Source organism: Rhinoderma darwinii, chromosome 1 (genome assembly GCF_050947455.1).
Source record: "Rhinoderma darwinii isolate aRhiDar2 chromosome 1, aRhiDar2.hap1, whole genome shotgun sequence".
In the NCBI taxonomy this organism is placed as follows: Eukaryota; Metazoa; Chordata; class Amphibia; order Anura; family Rhinodermatidae; genus Rhinoderma; species Rhinoderma darwinii.
Window position 1 is genome coordinate 42226098 of NC_134687.1, and position 21209 is coordinate 42247306.

Consider the following 21209-nt stretch of genomic DNA (forward strand, 5'->3'; position numbering starts at 1 on the left):
ATCAAGCAATTAGGACTCATTCATATCTGCGTTGGGGTCCCGTTCTGACGTTCCGTCTGAGCTTTCCGTCAGAACGGGACCCTGAACAGATGCAAACTGACACAAACGAAAACCAGAGGTAGTCGACTACGCTATTGCTTCCGGCAAAACGATGGGTCCAGTGCACAACAAAGGCAAACGGAAACCACTATTACTACTTTTCTCTTCCCGCAGTTTGTGACAGATCGCTTTTTCAGTTCCTTCTCCTGTGGCAATCACTAACTGACACGTAGTGCTCCTCCTCTTTTTAAAAAATAAGTTTGTCAGCAGCTGCAGTATGTCTCATACAGTTCTGCATCCCTGTTGCTGCAGAGCAACATAATACAAACCCCAGCTGCTGCAGACCTTCTTTTTGAAAAGGATTAGGGCATTTCATATCAACCAATGGTATACAGAAATCTCCCTCTTTTCAAAAAGAGGATCTGCATGTAAGGGGGTCGTACTCTGTACTTCCCCTTATGTAAAAGAACTGTGTGTATGCTTTTTATTAAGTCTGTTCCATTGTCTATTTGTTTTGCCTTGTATGTATTGCATGTGTATCTGCTGTAATAATTTACATTGGCCACTACATGGCTCCATACTGGCAGGAAGAGATAGGAAGGAGGAAGTGACGTGCAGTGCAGTGTGACTGGAGACAGACTCTGAGGGGCTGCTGAGTGTGTGAGCAAGGAGGCCCAAACACTGACACCATGGAGTAAGCGGGTGAGCTGCAATATACACACGTGGCAAGGGCTTGAGTGAGGGACCTGAAAACCCTGAGTACTGAGGGGTGCTGTACCACTCAGTCCGAGTAATGACATGAAGATTCAAGCCAGTTTATGGAACATATGGAAAGACTTGTCCTCCCCTTTTGATAGCCACGGACTGTTCTCCTGAGGACACGAGTGAAGTAAGTGACCACAATAGATGGCCACCCGGATTACAGATAAGGATGTGTGTGCAGTGCTTAGCTGATTGCAAAGCGGGGCGGGAGCCGCTGAATAGGCCTAAGTGCTGGATTGTCAAGCAGGGCAGGAGCTGCTGAATAGGCCTAAGTGCTGGATTGCCAAGCGGGGTGGGAGCCGCTGAACAGGCCTCAGTGCTGGATTGCTAAGCGGGGCGGGAGCCGCTGAATAAGCCTCAGTGCTTGATTGCCAGGCGGGGCGGGAGCCGCTGAATAGATATAAGTGCTGGATTGCCATGCGGGGCACAAGCCGTCAAGGGCTAGTAATGACCAGGTTGTCAGCCAATGTATATAGTTGCATTTATTAAGAGAGTGTGTTATTGCATTTGTAACGTTCAAGAATTTTGCCTCTCCAAGAGAGTTTATCTCCAGTAAAGTTTGAACATTGAATCAACTGTGTCTGCGACATTCTTATACCTGTATAAAGGGGGCCTGCAATTTCTCCTGGTGTGGAATATTTAGTGGCAAACCAGACTTGATAAGTTAGCCACTTGCGTTTGTGGCCCCCCCCCCATGCACCCTCTAACACTTGGCGTAGTCGTCAGGATGAGTCTCCATGGGTCAACCCCCTGCATCATCCACGAATGTACCCACAGTCCCTGCGACAGTGTTCCTGAAATTTGCAGAAGATGTTGTGGGCTGGCTAGAAGAACTTGCAGCAGACATTGCCCAGCTAAAAGAGGCAAGTACAAGCAGTGGAGGTTGTGTCCATGACCCCAGTGAGGAAGTAGTCAGCCCTCGTAGTGGCTGGAGGAGTGGTCAGCTTGAACATTTTTCCAGAAGGTGTCAGTCTCTAAAAGGCCACAGAAAACATGTTGCTCCAATTGAACAAAAATACCTCAAAGGACAATCAGGCATTGGGAGAAGTGCAAGCTGTCCGTGTACAAGGGGCAGTAAAGTGGTTCAATGCTCACAGGGTATATGGATTCATAAGCCAGAGCTTCACTTATAAAGCTATATTTGTCCGCCGAACGGCTCTGAAGGAAAGCCGTATGACCAAGTGCCCTGGCAGTCTCGTAGAGGGAGAGACGGTAGAGTTTGTGCTAGTCGAAGGCGAAAAGGGTGACTTGGCTATTGATGTTACTGTTTCAGGAAGGGCCCCAGTTAAAGTGAACCTCACCAGAAACGGCCATGTCTGTGTTCCTATAAGTCGAAGAAAGTGGCCACTACAGAGAGTTTGAGAGTCAAAAGTTATGCAGTAGTCGACAAGTCCAGTCAACAAATGACTCACTCAGAACTTCCTTTACAAGTACAGCCAGAATCCGACAAGCCCAGTCTGGCGGGGGCCAGCAGGGGACCTTCCTGTCAGATAACAACATCAGGACTGAAAGATGGTCCTGTGTGTGGCAAGGCGGTGCAGTGCCATCAACTCAAGGGCTCTGGTCTTGGCTTCTGTGTCCAGCCCAGAGAGGGGCATGCCTGGCCTTGAGGCCCCATGCACACGAACGTAAAAACGCCCATAATCACAGGCCGTAATTACGGCCCGTAATTACGGGCCCATAGACTTCCATTGGCCACGGGTACCTCCCCGTATGCTTACGGGAAGGTGCCCGTGCCGTTGAAAAATATAGAACATGTCCTATTTCAGATCGTAATTATGGCACGGGCAGGCCCATAGAAATCTATGGGGCTCCCGTAATTACGGGTGACTACGTGTGTGCACCCATAATTACGGGAGCGTTGCTAGGCGACGTCAGGGGATTGTCACTGTCCAGGGTGCTGAAAGAGTTAAGTGATCGGCAGTAACTTTCAGCACCTGGGACCGTGACTACCGCTGGAGCTAATAGTATTAAAAGTTAACTTATCCAGAAATCTTCTTCTTCCTCTTCTTCTTCATCCCATGTGACCGCTGCAGCCAATCACAGGCCAATCACTGACTGCAGCGGTCACATGGACTGATGCGTCATCCAGGGAGGTCGGACTGGATGTCAAGAGAGGGACGCGTCACCAAGACAACGGCCGGGTAAGTATGAATTTCTGTTACTTTTACTGCGGAAAGGGCAGTCCCTTCTCTCTATCCTGCACTGATAGAGAGAAGGGCTGCCGAATAGTGCAGTGCAATTTTGCAGCGAAAACTTGCCCGTAAATACGGATGGAATACTGGTGACACCGGACCCGTAAATACTGGTGCAATACGGGTCGAATACGTGTGACCAAGGACCCGTATTTACGCCAGTATTTACGGGAGGACAAAAATACGTTCATGTGCATGAGGCCTTAGCGATTGCTTCTCAGTTGGTGGAGCCTGTAAAGGAAGCTGAAGTGGAGTCAAGTACACAGAGATGGGAGATGGTTGTCCCAGCATCCGTGGCAGAAGGACTGATTGCCTGGTGGACAAGAACTGTGAGTGCAGGGGACTGCACTCGTTAATCGAGCAGCTGAGGTTAGTATTCTACAGAATAATGAGTTCCTTCTTTGACTTATAAACAATATTAGACGTCATTTATAGCACTCCTTGACCTTTATAACAACACTTGTGCTTGTATATGGTCATGGGCGGACATTATTCCATACAATAAGCTGCATAGTGTGTGAATGATAAATGTTCTACAAATTGTATATTGTATCATACATAAAGACCAGATTAACTAGAACAGCAGCCATACAAATATTTGTCTGTCTCTAAATGAAGAAATCAACCATGTGCTCGTCTTATTATTTCTGTTATTGTTTTCTTTTTATTCTACATTTTAAGGTTTGGCTTAATCCATTCTGTGTATACAAATTTACTCCTCTGGGCCAGTGCAGTAGCAACCGAGTCTGACCATCAACTGGAAGAGCACATGGGTAGACTGACGTCCCTCGGCTTTGTTAACATATCTCTACGTAAGTTATAATACATTGACATTTAATGATAGACCCTGTACATACTGAGATTCATACAAAAACCGGTTCATTAGGGTTTTCAAAGTTGAGAAGAAGACTCTACGTCTCAATATATAAATATCTCAATAATTTATTGAGGCTCTGTTCACATCTTACAGCAGATACCACCGGCACCGGATTGACCCCTTTTACTAATAATGTACTCCGTCGAGTTCCATTGTGGCTTTTGTTGTTTTGACAAATCGGATGGAATTTGCTACAGAGGCTTTGAACACAGAACCCAATGGGAATGTGAACGCAACCTTACATGGTCAGCTCAGCTACGTGTATGTTGCCTCAATAGAAGAGATAAGTGACTGCCTGACACCTCTTATACACTTATAATGAGGGAAACAATAGGATGGGACCGGTAACAATCCAACCTTTTTGATCCTTAAAGAGGCTCTGTCACCAGTTTATAAGTGCCCTATCTCCTAAATAATGTGATCGTCGCTGTAATGTAGATAACAGTGTTTTTTATTTTGAAAAACAATAATTTTTGAGCAAGTTATGAACAATTTTTGATTTATGCTAATTCGTTTCTTAATGCCCAACTGGGCGCTTTTCTAACTTTTGACCAAGTGGGCATTGTAAAGACAAGTGTATGACGCCGACTAATCAGTGTCATACACTTCTCTTCATTCCAGCCCAGCTTCATTCACTGCACAGTGTGATCTCTCAAGATCGCGCTGTGCAGTCACTCACTCACACATTAACTTTACTGAAGTGTCATGAGAGTGAATAGACATCGCCTCCAGCCAGGATGCGATGTCTATTCGCACTCCTGACACTTTGGTAAAGTTTCTGTGTGACTTACTCACACAGCACAGCGTGATCTCGCGAGATTACACTGTGCTGTCTGTTATGCCCATGGCCGCGGGCCGTCAGGCTCACTCACCTCATGATGCTCGCTGCCATGGATCTGCGAGCGCTAGCCCCAGTCTCCTGCTCAGGAGACACCAGCGCTCACTTCCGCTCACCTCGGCCGGGTCCCATAGGGAGCGCGCACATGCTCGTGCCCGCTCTTAAAGGGGCAGCGCGCGCACCGGACTTTCTTGATTAATTAGCCTATTGCACTCTGGACTATAACAAGGGCTCAGCCGCTTACTCTCACGCCTGAGCATTGTTGTCATACCCTAAGTTTGTCTATGCAAATGGTCTCCTAGTGTTCCCCAGTTCCCAGTGTTCCCTGCTTCTGTATCCTGTGCTCTCCTGGTCAAGTGCCGTGCTTAGCTGAAGTCGTGCTGTGCTGTATACCATGCCTGTCCTGCTTCACCATGCCTGACATCTACCTGCTGCCTAGTCCCAGCCGAGCCTGCCTTGCTACTATCCGAGCTGCCACAGGTACCCTATATGAAATATAGATGCACCCTGTTGGCCAGCTGCCATACTGCCAAGGCGGTACGGCCCAGTGGGTCCACGAACCCAATGTGACACTGTCATCCATGTCCATCTGTACTCACAGTCCCACAGAAACTTTACCAAAGTGTCGGGAGTGTGTATAGACATCCCATCCTGGCTGGAGGCAGTATCTATTCACTCTCAAGACACTTCGGTAAAGTTAGTGTGGGAGTATGTGACAGCACAGCGTGATCTCGCGAGACCACGCTGTGCAGTGAAAGAAGCTGGGCTGTAATGAAGAGAAGTGTATGACGCTGATTGGTCAGCGTCATACACTTCTCTTTACAACGCCCAGTTGGTAAAAAAGTTAAAACATGCCCAGTTGACTATTAAGAAACTAATTAGCATAAATCTAAAATTGTTCATAACTTGCTCAAATATTATCGTTTTTCAAAAGAAAAAACACTTTTGTTATCTACATTACAGCACCAATCAGATTATGTAGGAGATAGGGCACTTATAAACTGGTGACAGAGCCTCTTTAACATTAGATTGTTAGGATGTGCCTCTAAAACTTAATATGGGCAAGGAATAGAGATCACATGTTCACAATACAGTGGACCTACTTTACATTTTCAGATTGTATCTTCCCATGTTTTTATGACGTTTCTCTGTTTTCCTCTCTTGAAGAGGGTGTGAGGATAGAATCAGATGTTCTGTGTGAAGACTCAGTGAATCAATTTTACCTGAGAGTATTAAATCCTAATTTCAAGGATACACTTTTGTATCTAAAATTATACTTTTGTATCTAAAATTAAAAAATACCTTAAGTAACTTTGTTACGTTAATAAATTAAAAATCTCCTACCGTTTTATGTACATAGGTCCAATGCAGACCTATATGTCTTCATGGTTATAAACTACAAACAAACCCTCTGATCCTCCTGTCCCCTCTTTTACTGTTTGTAGGTTAACAAGAAAAAGAAGATGAGAAGGAGTAGCACATGGCTATTACAAAATATAGTCAAGAACGCATAGCTATAAGACTGTCCCTGAATATTATTTTATAATGAAAATCAGCACTGTGGGGCATGGAACACGCAACAATAGATGCATTAGCTCTGCCCCCAAATGATTTGCCCTGTCATAAACACTAATGTATATATAATAGCATATCTGTGAATAATACATTCACACAGTTACACACAGTTACCACATAATACCACTAATAATACCTCCACAGCATTATAACATATTACCACCACATAGTGACTGAATATTAGCACCATACTGTTAATGAATAATACCACTACATCATGTTCACATATTACCACCACATAGTGACTGTATAATACCACCATACTGTTACTGAATAAGAACCACTATACTAAGACCAATATTACCAGCATACAGTGACCATACAGTGACTGATACACAGGCACTCTGCAGACCATATAATACTACCACCATACTGTGACCATATAGTGGTAGATATCAGTTCTACACAGGAGCACGGCAGACCATTTCATGTTACCACTATACAGTGACTATATAGTGGTAGATACCAGTTCTACATAGGAGCTGTAATGACGGGGTAGGGAGACAGACAGGTGAGCCCTAATCTACCCGCCACTCAGTCCCTGCCTACTTGCAACGGCCCGTCCTAGGCGACGGCGTACAACTGGGCGACTGTCCCTACGCTCAATAAGGGCACGACAGACAAACAGACAAGGGTACACAGAAGCTAAGGGAAATGGGGCAGTTGCCCACGGCAACACAGTAAGCAACAAGAGTAGTGAACGAGCCTAGTCAAACCAGGAGTGCACGAGGTACAAATCGCAGAGCAGGAGCGTAGTCAGTAAAGCCAGGGTCAAAAATGAAGCAAGGTCAATAATCATAGCAGGAGCAGCAGAGCCAGGAAACAGAAAAGAATCACAGGCAAAGGAGGAGCAGGAAATGCAGGTATAAATAGACAGAGGGCGTGAGCTAGCTCCGTCTGGCCAGGCTGTGATAGGCTCTCTCACTCCTCAGCCTCCCAGCCTGACTGGTAGAAGATCGTGTCACTCTCTCAGACTTAGGAGCAGGTGCAGACTGATTACCCACGGGCATCGACACAGAAGCTGTGTCTGGCAGATCCTTTACAGGAGCTCTGCAGATCATTTCATATTACCACCATACAGTGACTATATAGTGATAGATACCAGTTCTACTTAGACGCTCTGCAAACCAAATAAGTGATTACAGCACAGTAACAACCAGTGACTCACTGATGACGTCTTCTCAGATTGGAGTCATTCTCTTTCCCTTTTCTTTTCTTTCCTGCCCAGATCTCCATTAAGACTTGTTCCAGCCACGACTTGTTTCTGCAGAGTTTCCTGCCAAAGCATCTTTGGCTTCTCCCTTTCCCAGTGCCCCAGACAGTAGTAGTGTGCCACATAAAGTCCCAGATGGTAATAGTGCCCAAATATTGCCGCAGACGGTAATAGTGCCTTAGTAATAGCCACCTTAGTGCCCAACACACTAATTGTTCCCCTTAGTACTCTACACACTGTAACTGTCCCCCTAAGCGCCACATGCAATGTAAAAGTGTCCCCTTAGTTCCCTACACACTGAAACAGTACCCCTTAGGTATTTAAACATTACAGATGTAGCAATCTTTACCTTGACTTTTAATGCATTAAATACACAGTGGCAAGATCCTTTATCTTGAGGTTTTCAATGACTTTTCAATGGCTTTTGTTGTGTGATATCATGCTGCAGGAAGTTATCACAGTCAAGATAAAGATGGCTACATCTGTAAATGTATTTTTATTTTAGATGCATTGGAGTAATAAAAAAATTGTTGGAAAACGTGGAAATATACTTTAATTTCGTGTTAAACATTATAAACATAGTTTGCTACTTTTAAATATTTGCCTGCTTAATTGCAAACATATCATGTATGCATTTAATTTAAAAAGTTACTATCCAACAGCTGAGCAGTTAGGCTGAAATCACACATGCAGTGATCGATGCAGTCTTTGGAGCAGTTTTTTTCATGCAGTTTTGTTTAACTAAACACCAGAGTGAATACAAAAGCGAGGAGATTTATACTTTTCCTTTCCATTCGGATCCACTTTTTGCACCAAAAACTTCAATGAAAACTTTCACAAAAGCTGCATGTGTGATTCCAACTTTTACTCTGGCTTTATTTTGTGTACATTTATATTACAGATGAAGACCACGTAAAGTGTAACTGTACCTATAACCTGTGCGAGAGTTTTAAAAAAGGAATCTACTACATATACCCATTCTTCATTGAATATCAGGTTTTAGCCTCAGCTATGCTGTATGTACTGTGGAAGAATATAGGGAACAACCTTGGACCTTGCCGTCGAAGATCTAAGCTTAATTTCCAAGGGGTGGTCACTGGTACTCTTTTAGGACTCATGGTCATGGCTGCCACAATTGTGATAGTTGTAATATATTTATTGAATATTGGACGCACTAAGAACAGCAGCGAGTCTGCTCTGAGTATCTTCTACTTTTATTCAATTGCCGTCCTAGGCTTCATGTGTATTGCCTCGCTAATTGGTCTTGTGATATATAAACTGGATAGGATACCTACAATGAAAGAGAAAAGCCCATCCATAAAGCTGGATGAAGACCTACTTGTGGGTTCTGCCATTGGATCTTGGATTACGTCATGGGGTTCCATTATTGCAACAGTATGTGCAGAGAGCCACCCCGCCTACACCTGGTACAACCTACCCTACTCCATCCTAGTGATACTGGAGAAATATGTACAAAACCTGTTCATAATTACATACTTGAACCGAAAAGACAAGCACAATACAGAAATAACACACATGGAAATACCTGCGGTATCAGGGGAAATCAGCGTACCTTCTGAAAGTACAGAATTTAGAGCTGGCAATGAAAACAAGATGAAAAACCACAGTCGCAACCACCACAACAACCACAACACCTTACAGCAAGAGTGTATTTCTCCTACTGATATGCCTCAAAATCCCAGTTCAAACTCAAATACCGGGATATTTAAGACAGTCGTGCTGAAAAATATTACGGTTGCCTTGTTTCTATGCAACATTTCAGTAAGTATATTCAGTTGAATAGAATCAAACCAGTTTTGGATAAAGAAAACATGTTTCAGAGTTCTCTAGAATTATTTTACGGAATATGGTTGTGTGTACACTCTGTACCGTCATGGGCCGGCCTCATGTTGAATGATGCCCTGTTGGCACCCCACACTCTCAAATGCCAAACTGTCATACAGTGTACAAAAAGCCAGTAGTGCCTAATTATAAGTGCCATACAGAATTGTGCCCAAATAACTGCCACACATTGGCCATATAACACTTCCATACAGTTGCCTAAATAATGTTGCTATACACGGCTGACACCTCCAAACACTGCAAAAATAATATACTATACAGTGCCTAAGTACTAGTGCCACACAATGTACATACCTACATACAGTGCTCAAATAATAACAGCATACAGTGCTCAAATAATGCCAACGTACAGTCACCACATAGCAGCTTCATGCATAAAGAAATCTAGTAACAGTGGTATATGTCAAAATAATTCTGCTATATAATTAAAATGAAGATTTGTGGTGGTCTCAGGCCTCACGTGCCATGCTATCTGAGGCCTCATCTTTATCAGGGTCACACACCAGTCCGGCCATTGTTCCCAATTCTACCCACAGGGACCTCCATATGGCAATGTATTATGGAAACATTCTTGGCTACAAGCAATACTAGGGGGGAATACCTCTATAATACGAGGTCCTATGTAATAAGGCATCCTCTGTATACCTCCGTAGGAAATCTGAGTCATACATAGACTGTTACATATGCCTTATTATGGCTCCATACAACTTGGAGGTTGTTCTGAGTCATAATATGCTCGTATGCTTGAGGTCTCATTCTGCATATAACACAACGGTATGATGAAGTAGAACAACCTGGGTCTGTTTTTTCTTAGGTAATAAACATCCACATGCAGCCTCCAAGTATATTGCACCTACTGAAGACTAATTACTATTATTGAGGGTTTAGATGTAATGCAATTTAACCGTTAAATGATGCAGCGGGAATTTAATACTGCACATATACGAGAGAGAAAATATAGCTAAATATCAACACCAATGATGCAGTAAACATTCCTACATGAATTGGTAGGGACAGCACATCACGGTATATATGTACATCCTGAAGTACACAGCACTCCTGCAGCACATGATATTAAACAGGACGTTCTATTCTATTCTAATGGTGAGAAATAAGAGAAAGCCCTTGTTTTCATATGTTAGAACCTAACTTTATTCCTCATTGGAAACCTTGTTATTACTTGGGCAATGGTGTATATAGAGGGCGGGTGGCCCCATAGAAAGATAAACAATTAGGCCCCTTATAGGTTCTGCCTGACAACACCACCCACCTCGCCACCCAAAACAGGACGTCCTGGTGTCTACCATCTCATTTTCATGACTCTAGTACATTTTTCACTGACTCTAATGTACACATCCCTGAGAAGGTTCTCATCACCCATTAAAATGGGTGACCTGGAATGGGCCCCTCTCTCCAGGAGCTGCCTCTATGGTATATATACCCTTTCACTTGAGGTGTCTTACTATACATGATATGAAAGCCCCTCTGACCTAGAGAGGACCTTAAAATGATCTAATAATGTTGTTGGTGTTAGGGATACAGTAGGTTACTATGCCCTAAATGTGAATAATTTCAGCATATTGACAGTACAAGAGCAAAATAAAAATTTAGATTAAACTAACATAAGAAAAACTCTTTATAAAAACAGGAAAAACAGACAAAAAAAAAAAGTCTAGTCAGCCAGCTAGCATTAGAAGAGTCAGTGAACTTAAACATGTGTTATTTCTAATAATGACTATTGAAGAATGCTTTTTACCATTTCTTTTTTTCCAGCTCTGGATTCCTCCAGCTTTTGGATGTCGTCCCCAGTATGATAATGGGTTGGAAGCTATTGTGTTCGGGTTCATACCCTGGATTATTGTTATTGACGTTGCCGTCCCCTTTTCCATCTTCTACAGAATGCATTCAAGTTATGCCTTGTTTGACGTGTACTGTAAAATTGGTGCTTCCTGAAACTCATCAAGAATTAGGGGTTTAATATAATATATCATCATCATTTCCGTGCAGGGGCGTACACAGAAATTATAGGGGAAAATAGCAAAATTCATAATAGGGCCTACCCCCACTTCTCACTTGGAAGAAAAGGCAAATCTCCTGGACACCGAATATGCTGTACTCACCTCTCCCCGTTCCTGCACTTCTCTTGACTCCTGTGCTCCGCTGCAAAAAACAACCTGATGCTGGTCCTAGCGTCAGGACGTTGTCTGCAGTGTCACCCAGGAATGACGGAGAACGGGGAGAGGTGAGATTCTGCATGCCTGTATTAAAGGGATAGTCTGGTCTGGATGTGTATAAGGGGATAGACTGGTCTGGAGTCTTTTTTTAGGGGGAGTCTGGCCTTCAGTCTTTTTTTAGGGGCAGTCGGGTTTGGGCTATTTTTTGGGGTGAGTCTGGTTTGTGGTCTGTATGTAGGGGGAGTCCGGTTTGGGGTCTTAATTTAGGGTTAATCTGGTCTGCAGTCTTTAATTACGGAGACTCTTGCCTGGGTTCTTTATTTAGGGGGTGTCTAGGCCATAATCTGTATTAGTTTAAGGGCTCTAGAGGGTCTTTATGTAAGGAGTCCGGTATTTATTTAGGGTGTCTGGTCTGGGGTCTGTATTTATTTAGGGGGTCTAGTGTCTGTAACCGTTAAGGAAGACTGTATTCATTTTGGGATGTGATCCTTCGTCATATGCACTATTTGGAATTCAAATGCAGTAGGTTGGGGACATGTCATATAAATGGGCGGGGCACAAACCCAAAAATGTGAGTCCCCTGCCATAATCTCTCTGATGTCCCTTTGCAAATGTTGGTAAGTATGGCTGTAATCTGAGGTACATCTTGTTATCAAGTGTTCACTTCCCATGCAGCGCCACCACAGGGGAAATTAATCATTACATGGAGCCAATTGAAAACAAAGGGCTGTCTGTATAATAATGGACATGCCAGGTCCTCCAGGGTGAGTGAGCAAGAGATGCTTTTTGTAGCTAATTGATGTAAGTCCCAAATGAGTGTCCCCCTCTGTTTACCAATAATTTCTTAACAGGATAAATGACAAGGTTTTTTTTAAACAGACAACTCCTTTAATATCCACCATTCCCTTTTTTATAACCAAAGTTTAGTTCCTATTAATTCCATATTACATATTTGTAGGGGACTCTATGTTACTGGCATGTTGTCCCAATCCTATTTAATGCTAGAGATGACTCTAACTCGCACATAGCCTCAAGTGCGCTTCACTCTTTTTAAGATTATTTTTAATAGTGAACCAAATGTAGTCTCTAGCCAAAAGTTACAGTATTTTTTTTAAAGATTAGCTTAGTATATTTTCAACTATTTATATTGTTCTGTGGTGCTGGACCTTCCGATGCACTCTTACAACATTATATGATCAGTGTAATAATAAAAGTAGTAGTAATAATCCAAGTAGACATGGAGTGCACAGGAGTGTAACTATGGCTCACAATAGTTATAACGTCCTCTCCCTAATTAAAGAAGAGCAGCTCTGGAGCACAGACTGCTTCTTAATAAAGTAAAGTACTGTGCAAGCAAGAGAAAAAGAACATAATTGATGAGCATATACAAGTCTTATTTTTAGGGCAGAGTTTCTTTAAGGGGTTTGTCCCACCTTTATGGTATCACCACAGAATATGGCATAAATATCTGTCTACTGGCTCCACTTCTGGAAGCTGCACTTATCTGCAAATCAAGACAGCCGGTGGCAGCTGCATCCTGAAGATGTGGGCTTTCTCTCTTTACAGTGTATGTGTACTTCTCATGTAAACCACCACTGCCAGCTGCCTTGACTTGCTGGACAGGGTCCCCCCCCCGGATTTCTCATGGGGTTTTCGGAGGAGGGACAACCAGTTGTCAGACATGTATGACATTTCCTGAGAATATGGCATTGATAACTGAGATGAGACAGCCTCTAACAATGGGAAACTCAAGTGTGATCGAAATTTGTTGAATGCAACTTTTATCCCTAAATCCTATGTATATTTACAATCACAAAATCAGTCCCTTATTTCAAAATATATGCCTAATATCTACATTTTATTTGTGGGAACTTTATTTCTATTATAAATACATTAATAACTAAATAAATAATAAATACAACTTTATTTTAGAAATTTATAGTATGATGTTTGTCACATACAGATTTCGGGTTTATGAAGGGAAGGACTCCAGGATTGAACCCCCAGAATGCCCCCCGTCCTGGGAGTTACTGGTAAAATAGTGTGGGATTTGGTGAACCCACTACTAGACCAGGGGTATCACCTTTATGTGGATAAGTTCTACACCAGCATCCCACTATTTAACTGCCTCTCCACCAGAAGTACTGCAGCATGCGGCACATGCGCAAAAAACAGAAAGGTCTCCCTAAAACACTGCTTGGCCAACGTGTCAGAAGGGGTGAGAGAGGGCACTATGCAGCGAGAACGTGTTGTTCGTCAAGTATAAAGACAAGACGGATGTCCTTCTCTTCCACAATACATGGGAACGGCAGTACCCCTGTCCCTGTACGAGGTACCACCACAGTGACCCACAAGCCAGATTGCGTTGTGGGCTATAACATGTACATGGGAGGGCTTGATCTCTCAGATCAAGTGCTGGAGCCGTATAGTACCATGAGAAAAACAAGGGTGTGGTACAAAAAGGTGGCCGTGCACATGGTACAGATGGAATTATAGAACGCTTACTTGCTATACAAATGTTCAGGCCAGACAGGGTCATTCCTTAATTTTCAAGAGGAGATTATCAAGATGCTTGTATTTGAAAACCAGGCAGGGAAGGGCCCAAGCACATCTGCTGAAAGCGAGGGTGCCCGTATTTTACCAGGGCAATACTTTGCCGGCATCGTTTCCCAAACTAAAAACAAGGGAAGATCCCAAAAAAGGTTCAGAGTGTGTAGCAAAAGGGGCATAAGAAGGGACACCACTTATTAGTGCGACACCTGCCCCGAAAAACTTGGCCTGTGCATAAAGGATTGCTTCACGGCTTACCACACATCTATGAATTATTAATTTTATTATTAATGTACCCCTTTATTATACTCTGATTTGCTTTTCACAACATACACATGCCCCGACATTATATATTGAAATACCAGTATATATACGGTCTAATTAAAATAAATTCAGACAAAAAAACCTGTGGGGTCAAAATGCTAATTATACCCTTAGATAAGTTCCTTGAGGGTGTAGTTTTCTAAATGGGGTCACTTTTGGGGGATTTCCACTGTTTTGGTCCCTCAGGGACTAAGCAAATATCGCCATATCGCCACAAACCAATCTAGCAAAATCGAAATGCCAAATAGAACTCCTTCGCTTCTAAGCCCTGCCGTGTGTCCAAATAGCAGTTTATAAGCACATATGGGGTATTGCTGTGCTCAGGAGAATTTTATTTATAAATGTTGGGGTGCCTTTTCTCCTTTAGTACTTGTGCAAATGAAATAAGTTTTGCTAAAGCTACATTTTATTGAAAAAAATTTAGATTTTCATTTTCACGGCCTACTTCCAATAATTTCTGCAAAAAACCTGTGGGGTCAAAATACTAACTATACCCTTAGATGAGTTCCTTGAGGGATGTAGTTTCCTAAATGGGGTCACTTTTGGGGGGTTTCCACTGTTTTGTCCCCTCAGGCCACCAGAACTGACGGGCAATTAGTTCTCAGGTCTTACGGGCAAGCTTGGAATTGTGTCCCCAGCAAAGGATTCTTCCTCTGTCAGCCAGATGTACAAAGGCACTTCCCGGAGGAATATCTCTAACTTGCAGGGGGTTGACAGAGATGATGCAGGAAGGGTCAATGATATTCTGTGGGGACTCCACAGTGTCCTCTGTCTCAAACGACCTAGACAAGGCATCAGCCCTCACATTCTTGTCGGCAGGTCGGTAGTGGAGCTCAAACTGGAACCGAGCGAAGAACAGCGACCACCTGGCTTGACGAGGATTCAGCCGTTGAGCCATCTGGAGATAGGTGAGGTTCTTGTGATCCATGAAGACCAGGATTGGATGAGCTGCGCTTTCTAGTAGGTGTCTCCACTCCTGCAGAGCCAGCTTGATGGCCAGTAACTCCCGATCCCCAATCGAGTAGTTGCGCTCTGCGGGAGAAAAAAAGCTTAGAGTAGTAGCCACATACCAGACTTGCCTTTGGAACCTCTCTGGAACAGAAGTGCGCCAGCACCAACAGAGGAGGCGTCGACCTCCAACGAAAACTGCAGGGATACATCAGAATGATGACGAATTGAGGCTGACGTGAAGGCCTTCCTTAAGCTTTTGAACACGGCCTCTGCTTCTGGAGTCCACACCTTGGCATTTATGAAGGGGGTTGTCAGTGAGGAGAAGTTGGGGATGAACAGCCGGTAGAAGTTGGCCAATCCCAGGAAGCGCTGTATGACCCTTAAGCCTTGATGGCGTGGACATTTCAAGACCGCCTTTACCTTCTCAGGATCCATTTTGAGGCACTGATCGGAGATGATATAGCCCAGGAAGGGTAGGGACTTTCTTTTGAACACGCACTTCTCCAGCTTGGCATATAGGTGATTCTCCCTTAATCGAAGCAAGACTAGGCGGACATGTCTATGATGAGTTACTGGATCTGGGGAAAAAAATCAAAATGTCATCGGGATACACCACAATACAGATATAGAGAAGATCACGGAAAATGTAATTGACAAATTTTTTTTAAACCGTGGGTGCATTACATAGGCCGAAGGGCATAACCAGGTATTCGTAGTGTCCATCACGTGTATTAAATGCAGTCTTCCAATCATCACCCTGACGAATCCGGATTAGATTGTAGGTCTAGTTTGGAAAAATAAATTGCCCCCCGTATGCAATCAAACGGTACAGAGATTAAAGGCAATGGGTATCTGTTCTTTACCGTGATCTGATTGAGACCCCGTTAGTCAATGCAGGGCCGGAGGGATCCGTCTTTCTTTTTGACAAAGAAAAACCCGTCCCTGGCCGGGGATGAGGATTTGGGTATGAAGCACCTCTCTAGATTCTCCTTAATATAGGCAGACATTGACTGGGTTTCATTGAGAGGGTATCAGTCAATCAGGAACCAAGTCAATAGGACAATCATACGCTCGATTTGGTGGCAACGTCTCCGCCTCCTTCTTGACATCCGAGTACTGAGAGTAGCAGGAGGGCAACCCTGCCAATGACTGATGCGGAGGAGGCTGAAGCTGATGGATATGTCCCAGAAAGCGGTTGAGGCACTTTGGACCCCACTGGAGACCCTCTCCGGAGTTCCAATCCAGGACTGGGGCATGTTAACGGAGCCAAGGCAAACCCAGCAGCACGGTGTTGACGGCCTTGGGCAGGACAAACAGGGAGATGAGCTCAGAATGAAGGGCTCCCACTTGAAGCCTCAGCGGCTTGGTCACAGACAATATTGGGTCGGGCAGCGGCAGTCCATCCACCGAGGCAATGACCAACGGCTTCTCCAGAAGGGTAGTAGGCAAGTGAAGAAGATCCACAAGGTCTTTACATATGAAATTGACTGCGGAGCCAGAGTCCAGATAGGCAGAGACCAGATGGGGCCTCTCGCTAGTGACAATGGTCACAGGGATGAACCACTTGGAGGACAGTTCTCTCCAACCAATCCTAGGCGTTGGAGTTTTTTGGTTTCTGGGGACACAGATGCACGACATGGCCAGCGAGGCCGCAATATAGACAGAGTCCAGAAGTGCGCCTGCGCTGTTTTTCCTGGACAGACAGTTTAAGCCAATCCACTTGCATCGGGACCTCGGGTGGAGCAGCAGATGAAGACAAGAGGGGTTGCTGGAAGTTGAGAGCCAACCTAGGAAGCCTTCTCTCTTGACAAACCTCTTGGAATTTCTCTCTGAGCCTCATGTCCACTCGGGTGGCAAGTAGAATTAGGTCATCCAAGGTAGGTGGTAGATCACGAGCAGTCAGTTCGTCTTTGATCTCGGACGACAAACCATGCCAGAAGGAGGCTACTAACGCCTCGTTGTTCGAGGACAGCTCTCCTGCCAGGGTCTGGAACTGGATGGTGTACTCGCCCACAGAGGTGTCCTCCTGGCGAAGGTTCAGCATAGAAGTAGCTGCCGACGAGACTCGTCCAGGTTCCTCGAACACAGTGCAGAATAACCGTATGAACCCCTGGAAGTCTCGGGCCCTGTCGTTCCCAGATTGGTTTCGCTCATGCCAGGGCCTTGCCAGCAAGTAAAAACATAATGAAGGCGATCCTGGCTCCGTCTGAAGGAAATTCTATGGCGTCCAGGGTTGAAGTGGATATGACACTGGTTAATGAATCCCCTGCACGCGTTAGCGTCTCCATGGAAACGAGGTGGCAGTGGCAGAGAGAACCGAGAATCAGAGCTAGTGCTGCCAGGAGGTGTAGCAGGAGGATCAGTCTGAGAAGCTGGAACAGGAGCAGAGAAGGAAGCACCCCTAGCTGCTGTGCCATGGAGTCTATTGCCACAAGAAGTCGATCCTGTCGTTCTCGCAGGTCCTGCAGGTCCGCCTGCATGGCTTGGGAGGTTGACAGGCCCTTGAATTGACCAGCGGGGTCCATGGCCTGAGCGAACTGTCACGACACAGGGTGTGGACCCACTGGGCCGTACCGCGTAGTGGGATAGCAGCTGGCCAAACAGGTGCAATACAATGTCTATATTCCAGAAAGGGTACCTGAGGCAATGTAGACAGTAGCGGTGGATTCAGGCTAAGATGAGGCTCCGACAGTATACAGACACTCGGCGGGGTGCGACACAATAGATGCAGCGGAGGACACAATACGACTCCAACTCTTGACTGCACAGAGGCACGGTAGCACGGGATACAGGGTACAGGCAGCAGGAACAGGTAACACTTGGAACTGGAAAACACTAGGAGACCATTTGCAATTACAAACTTAGGTAACACAACAACGCTCAGGCAAGGATCCAGAGGGCAGAGCCCCGTTTATAGTCCAGCAGCATTCTGGGCTAATTGCAGATATTCTGCCCTTTAAGGCCATGCATGCGTAGACAGTGTCCGGACCAGGAAGTGAGTGCCGGCGTCTCTCGGGAGGGAGATGCCGCCGGGAACTCACTCGTCCATGGCTGCGGCCGTCAGAGGGTAAGTCAGGACGATGGTCCGCGACCATAGACGTTACAACTATGAAGGTGCTCACGGCAGGTGTCAAAAGAGTCTCCTTTTGTCATCCACTAGGCAAGTACTGTATATGTTGATTTACCTTTTTTTTTTTTTTTGCTGTATAGGAAAGCGATGCCTGCTACACAGTTATTCACTGTAAAAATTGTATACCACTCATCTTATGAACATGATTTATAGTAAAAGGTCAATTTCCCTGGTTAAATGCTTTGCAGACGTTTTTTTTTTTAAATAAAACAATGTTTTATGGTATTTTAAACAGATTTTTAATATTTATTTTTTTTATTAAAAAAACAGTTTTACTTTTTGAGATACAGTTTCTATGTATCCTAAAAAATTTTTTTTTTTAAAAGTGTGCAAAGGTTTATATAGCCTTTAAAGGGTAACTAAACTTTTAACAAACTTCTGACATGTCATAGTGACATGTCAGATATTTTGATCGGTGCGGGTCTCGGTGCTCGGACCTCCACCAATCAAAACTTCTGACATGTCACTATAGGCCTGCATAGGTGGCGTAGCTACGGGGGAGGGCAGGTGGGGCATGTGCCCCGGGCGCAACTTAGGGGGGGGGGGGGGCGCCAGCGCCACCACCTCCTGCACTATAATTGTACCTGTGTCTATAGGACACAGGTACAATTAGAAGCAATGAATGACCGGGCACGGAACGTGCCCGGCTATTCAGCGCTTTTGCACCAGTGAAGCAACTGGTACCTTTTGTACCAGTGAAGCTTCCGTCGATGAAAGGCGCTGAGTGACAGGGAAAGTCATCCTGCTAAGCCAATCAGCGCCTTTCATAGACGCTGCGTTCAACCCCCAGGAGACCTGCGCGGAGGGGGGACTTTATCTACGGAGGGGGTACTTTAACTTCGGAGGGGGCCTTTATTTACGGGGGGTGGACTTTATCTACGGAGGGGGGACTTTATCTATGGGGGGGACTTTATCTACAAGGGCGACTTTATCTACGGGGGGACTTTATCTACGGGGGCGACTTTATCTACGGGGGTGGACTTCATCTACGGAGGGGGGACTTTGTCTACACGGGGGGGACTTTATCTACGGGGGGGGACGACTTTGTCTACATGGGGGGGTCTTTACCTACGGGGGAACTTTATCTACAGGGGGGACTTTATCTACGGGGGGGGGCTTTATCTACAAGGGGGACTTTATCTACGGGGGGACTTTATCTACACGTGGGGGCTTTATCTACGGGGGGGGTGTCTATCTACAGGGGGGGCTATATACTGGGGTGGGCTATATATGGAGCACCACATAACTACAGAAGGCTATATACAGGGTTGGGCTATAAGTGGAGCACTATATATAGGGCTGGGCTATATCTACAGGGGGCTATATACAGGGGTGGGCTATCTGTAGAGCACTATAGGGGGAGTTATTTGTGGGACACTATATACAGGGGTGGGCTATATGGGGGCACTATCTACAGGGGGCTCTATGGCAGACACTATCTACAGGGGGCACAGTGTGTGTGTGGGGGACATGGTGCATGGTGCTATTATAATTACAGGTGCAGTGTATGGCGCTATTATATTTAGGGGCGTAGTGTGTGGTATATTGAGAACTTGAAATAGAAATGTTGGAAAAGTGAGAAGCTGAAGACATCTGAGCAGCAAACTGCAGAAATGGGCTGTGACTGGGAGAAGTCATCATAGAGGTCTGGACCGGATCGAGAAAAATAACTAGAATCTGAGACGTCACCGGTGAGTCACTTAATGTCAATGTTTATTCTGCCTCTAATCAGTAATGTAGTCACTGTATGATCTGCAGCGAGATGATGGGTGGTGTGATTATGATAGGATTTATTTTTTGTGAAACAGCAACTCCCAGCATATCCTCACCATTGTTCGGGCCATGCTGGGAGTTGTAGTTTTACTCCGTACAAACCTGTACAGCAGGGGTTGCACTAAATTGAGCTGTATTTGTGCTGGAGATGTATATATGTATTGAGCTTGGTTCTGGGGTTGTATTTATGTACTGAGCACTATTCTGGTGTTGTGTATAGAACTATATTGCTTGTAAAATGTACAAATGTTTTTATGCTCGCGTTACATAAAAAGAAATGTGGAAAATAAATGACATGTCATTGATTGGTAGAGAAAACAAATATGGTGAGGGGGAAGGAGATGTCGGGAAAGAGGTTGGGGGGGGCGCCAAACTGAATCTTTGCCCCGGGTGCTGGAGAACCTAGCTACGCCTCTGGGCCTGTACACCTCTACATCGCCTTTCCGAAAAAAGCTGATCAGAAACTAAGTGGATCAGCAAATAACCCGAGCACTTCAGCTGCCTTGTTTTAGCGATTGGTGGGGGTCACACTGCTCAGACCCCCACCGATCAAAACTTCTGATATGTCACTATGACATGAGTTTGCTGAAGGTTTAGTTACCCTTTAAGAAGTTATGTTACATGCATTTCTACATTGTCCACTAGAGGGCAGTGTAGTATTATTAAAATGCATTTTATAAAGAACTGTATGTAAATTGTCTGCACACGGCTATTAAAATTAGGAGATTGCCAGTAACAAATTCAAGAGTTTTCAAGTGAAATTCAAAGTGATATAATAAAACATAATACAGAAGCTGTGATCCATTAGTAACGGCTGAATGTATACCTTCAGGAGCCGACTATAGTGAGTTATTATAGTTGTACAGCTTGAGCTGCGTTCGTTCAAGACATAAACTGTTGCCAACATTGGCGAGCCTCCCAAACATTTCACTTTCTTTCCCAGTT

At 44.7% G+C, this 21209-nt stretch overlaps 1 protein-coding gene across 1 annotated transcript in view; it reads left to right on the forward strand.

Annotated features, from left to right (window-relative positions):
- LOC142750024 (proton channel OTOP1-like) overlaps window positions 1–11315 on the forward strand; it is a 70189-nt gene extending 58874 nt beyond the window's left edge. The window contains exons 4-7 of the mRNA XM_075859171.1: window positions 3678–3808; window positions 8401–9166; window positions 9203–9281; window positions 11136–11315. Coding sequence (XP_075715286.1) covers window positions 3678–3808; window positions 8401–9166; window positions 9203–9281; window positions 11136–11315 — 1156 coding nt within the window. The remainder of the gene's footprint in view (window positions 1–3677; window positions 3809–8400; window positions 9167–9202; window positions 9282–11135) is intronic.
- The last annotated feature ends 9894 nt before the right edge of the window (window positions 11316–21209 follow it).